General features: G+C 43.5%; 1 protein-coding gene across 1 annotated transcript; it reads right to left on the bottom strand.

Moving 5' to 3' along the window:
* Positions 1-131: 131 nt before the first annotated feature.
* ASB4 (ankyrin repeat and SOCS box containing 4) lies at positions 132-4,141 on the bottom strand (the record flags this gene model as incomplete). Its single annotated transcript, XM_008946501.1, has 3 exons — positions 132-320; positions 1,954-2,067; positions 3,651-4,141. Coding segments are annotated over 3 exons (794 nt in total), but the record flags the coding sequence as incomplete, so codon positions are not given.
* Between the last annotated feature and the right edge of the window lie 626 nt (positions 4,142-4,767).

Below are 4,767 nucleotides of genomic sequence, written 5' to 3' on the forward strand. Positions count from 1 at the left end.
AGCCCAGCCTTGGCCTGCCCTGCAGCTGTACCGGAGAGAAGGGCTGTGTCAGGGTTGTGCCTGGCTCTCCAGCACCTCGCAGAGGCACATGGATCTGCAGAGGAAGATGCTGGTGCCCACTCTGCTGTGGCTCAGTAGATAATACCTTCTGGCTCCAGCAGCAAGTACTTCTTCATGGACAGGGGGATGGAGAGCAAGGGGACTCCTCGTTGGCACCTTTCTGACAATATCGCCCGAATTGCACATCTGCATAAATGCATGAGTGACCGTGGTGAATTGCTGCACACAGTGAACAAAGAGTCATAGAAATCCTGGTGCCGCTGTAAAAAAAATACAAGCATGTTTTAGGTCAATAAGGCTGTTTTCCTTCCTTCCCTTTCCCCTGCCATTGGCAGAAGGAGGTAAAGAGCACAGACAGCTATCCTGTCCAAGCTCCAAGCACCAGGGACTAGGTATAGCCATATACCTGGCACAGAACTCTTATGCTTTCCCCAAAGACTTAATATTAAGTTAAAGACCACGACAAAGTCTTTAGGTCTGGTGTGTTATACCCATCAGTTTGAGGTGGGGGTTGGTTCCTCTGTGGTGTTGGTCCTGATCTGAACAGGCACTGCAGCCAGCTTGGGGTAGTTCATCCTCTAAATCTCTCTACAGGCACCGAGGTAGCACAGTGCCAACCTCACCAGTCACTTCGCTGGGGCTGCCAGAGTCAAAGTACCTTTGGTGGTACTCATCACCCCAGTGGGCTTTTAGAATACATAAATACAAGTACATTGCCACAAGAGGAGAAGTGCAGATGCTTACAAATTACATCGAAACAAAAGAAGCGAATGGTAAATACTTGTGACTATGTGTGACTTGACCTTATTTTGTAGTCTTGCTACTTGGCAGACCTCGTTACACACATTTTCAGATACACTTTATGTATGAAAGAGTAGGGATTTGTGCCAACAAAAAAAATTTCTCTCATGTCAAATTCAGCAAGTAGCTTGGACAACAAAAATGAAAACCTCAACAGTGAAATAGAGGAACTGTGGATTTTTACAAATAAGAATGTTCCAATATTTAAAATTTAAATTTTTGTTTGGAGAAAAATTATTAGTAGTAGTAGTACTTGTAGTTGTTGTTGTTGTTAAGGTGAAAAAAAACCTTTAACTTTTAATTTTGTGTTCACCCAGAATGATTTCTTTTAATTTTTTCTAAACAAATTTGACTGATAAGTAGTCTCACAGTTCCTCTGGAAATCTAACTTTGCATTATAACGTGCATGGAATTCTCTAAACATCACTGATGATTTATAGCAGATATTGGTGTACTGTACTTCAGCACTGATTTGAAAATTGTGATAAAGCCCAACCATTAAAAACTACGTTTAAACTGGAATATTTGTTCTGTGACGATTTCTGAATTAAAGGGATAATCACATGAAAACATGTGTTTGTCCCATAGTTTTGCCTTTTGACATCTTTTTCTCCATGAGCTCTTATTTTTCATTTAAATTCTCACTTATATTTGCAACTAACCTGTCCTGCTTACAGAAACCAAACACCTGCAACAGAATCTAAAGGTACGTAGTCATATCTTTGTAACTTGATACATTTAAAGCAGTTGCTGACTTAAAGAAATACAAATATATGCATTGACAGAGCTGAAGAAACACCAATCACAGGGAGAATCTTTGTACTTGCTTGAATGTGGGTACAGCTGAGGTCCTGCAGCTCCCCTGACAGAGGATGCTCCAGAAGATAACGTTGCAATGAAAATGTCTCAAAAAGTTGTTTTCTGTCAATGAGTGATATGTTTTTGCAAGTGAATGATAGTAAATGGAGAAATTCCAAATCCACTGAGATGTTATTCTCTTTTCAAAAGCATTCTCACTTCTCTGTGGCTGGATATGGAGAATGTAGATAACAAGCTTGGATTTCACTCGATTACAAATCATTAAGAGCTCACCTCAAAGACATCATCAGGTATGGCTGCTTTCCACTTAGATGTTGATTTGATGTGCTCGTAGGTATTGACGACAACCTCCACAGCTCTGGGGTGGGAATGACAGGCTTGTAGCACCTGCAGGCATGATGCACAGAGACTATGAGTAGGAGCAAGAAGCTGGGCCTAGCCTGGGTACTTGGCACAGTGCAATGGCACACAGACACGGACACCACCAAATAATTCTGCGAGGATAAGGTTGGAGGTGCAGAAGACACAAGCCCTGCCTACGCTACTTAGTGCAAGCACTGCAAGAAGCCCCAGGCTAGCTCCCAGTAGAGCTGTGCACATCCCAGCCTGACACCATATGGAAGTACTGGCTTAGATTCCCAGGGCTGCGTAGCTTGCTGAAAGGGTGGGCTTTATCACCCAAATCTAGAGATAACTTGTTCATAGCTGAACTGAGTGATTCAACGTCAGGCAAAGCCATGTATTAAGGCCCTTGCTCCATGTCATGCAGCATGTGCACAGAAAAAATACCATCATATGAATCAAAAACATAGTTATAGGAAAATTTAAAAGAAGACTGGGAGATAACACAGACCAGAAGTAAGGCTTCCAAGCCACACAAGGCCCCTGAAACAACTGCTCTGCCCAGGACCTTTAGCTCAGTAAGACAAAAAGAAGCCCAACAAAGTCTCTTGTCACTCACACTCAGGGTATAACACTTTGTACTTATACCATACAATGCACTATTTTGCCCCACAGCGTTGCCAGGCCTTCACAAACAAAACTGCACAACATCCCTCTGGCATAGATACCATCCTACATATTTTAGAGGTGGCAGATGATGGATTGGAAGGGAGATCCACTGCATGCAACAGGAGAAAGGTGAAGGCAGGAAGAGGAGACCCCAGGTCTGGCTCTCAAACCCTCTAGAAGATTAAGTGTTGTTCTGTTACAGAGAAGGCCAGCTCATTCTGGGCTCCGGGGGGCACAACCAAAAGTCTGGCATTTTATTCAAAGACTTGTGGTTGCTTGGCTTGTTAGAACTTTATATATACAGTGGAGGAGCTGCAAAATGTTGTTCAGGGCACTGGGTGAGAAAGAATAAATCCTGACTACAGCAAGCTTACTTAGATGTCTGAAATAATAAGACTGTCAACTACTTCTGTCAGTGCCTTGGGCTTTGCAGAGATTTAGAAATTTCTCCCATTACCTGAGAATGAGCCGAAGATTTATTGAGATCTATTTCATTTTGAATAAATTTAAATAGATTTTTAAAGGTCAGAAGTGGCAAATTAAATCAACTGGTTTGATTTCAAATCTTTGGTAGAGGCCATGAAATATGCATTTCATATAATTCAGTTAAGCCTGTATGATGCCACATTTAAGAAAGGCATGTAGATTTTCTGATATGAGAAGGTGAATCAGCTCTGAAAAATTAGGCTTGAACTAGCATTTAGAGTTTGGGGTTTCAGCCCGGTTATGAACAAAAATGGGATCTGGGTCTAGTTTCTGGCATTAGTAACTGTAATTTCACTTGCATTAAATGCCAGCACTCTTACAACAGGTCATCTCACAAGGCTTTCTGTCTCCACAGTTTACAGGACCCCATCAAGTCCAGATATCACCAAATCATGAATTTTGGCTCTCTCATCCCACTCCTGTTCAAGACGTCACCTCTCTCCATATCCCTCCTGTACAAAGCAATCCTTAACCTTGTGGAACTGCAGAGGATATATCCTAGCTGCTCCATGATTCAGTAGCAGCTGGTAGCAGATGTCAGGTTGGGCAGCTGGCCGCACAGATGTCACTTTTATGATATATTGTAGGGGTGCACAGCCATTGACATCCATGATGTTTGCTTCTGCTCCTGCCTCCAGCAGCATATGCAGCAGGACATGATCACAGTTCCAGGCAGCTTTGTGGAGTGGTGATTTAAAATCCTCATCACGTGTATTCACTTCAGCTTTATAGTCTAAGAGCATACGACAGATAAGATGGTGATCCGGGCTGTATATCTGATCCTTATAGTGCAGGGCCCAATAGGCTGCACAGGCCAGGGGGGTCTCCATGTAGGCATTGAGAGCATCAACGTCTGCTCCTTGCTCCATATAAAAGGCCACGAGCTCTGGGATACCCAAACGTGCAACAGTGTGCAGAGGAGTCTCCTCATCTTGGTTGTTTGTTTTTATGTTCACATTTGCTCCTGCCAAAGAAAGATGGTGGGAAAAAAAAATGAAGGTAACAAAATCCTGGTTCAGACATCTGCTTGAGCCCTGCTAGGCAAGGAGAATGTGAGGGTGGGCAACAGACATGAAAGATACATATGGAACTGCAAATTGCTAGGGACATGGATTCTGCATTTCTTAAGACTACAGAAAATCAGTGTTTGCCACACCTTCAAAACTTCAGGTTCTCGGATCCAGTTCAGATGTGAAAGCTTGGCCCCGAGCTGGCAGAAGAGTTTAGCTGAATACTTATTTTTGATGTCCATGCAGGTTCAAATCTCTGTATAAATGTTTTTTTTTTTGCCATAAATTAGGAACCGAAGGAAAAAGGAGAGCTTTACTCCCGCTCTGGAGAGGAGCTCTGCTCACATCGACACCCTGAGAACGCTTCCTGCAGCACCTCACTAACTGCGAGCCTGGCAGAAAGGACATTTTATCATCGATCCGTAGATGACATGAAAAAATCCCCGCCCAAACCCAGAGCCAAAGTCCCCACCTAAGGGTTTGGATCCTGTTTTCAAGCTGTTCGTGGGGCCGGTCCCTCGGCCATAGCTGTGCCGAGTGCCTGCCGCAGCTGAGGCAACAGCACCATCTACTGAGGAGC

This window comes from Merops nubicus, unplaced genomic scaffold (assembly GCF_000691845.1).
Source record: "Merops nubicus isolate BGI_N331 unplaced genomic scaffold, ASM69184v1 scaffold16808, whole genome shotgun sequence".
NCBI lineage: Eukaryota > Metazoa > Chordata > Aves > Coraciiformes > Meropidae > Merops > Merops nubicus.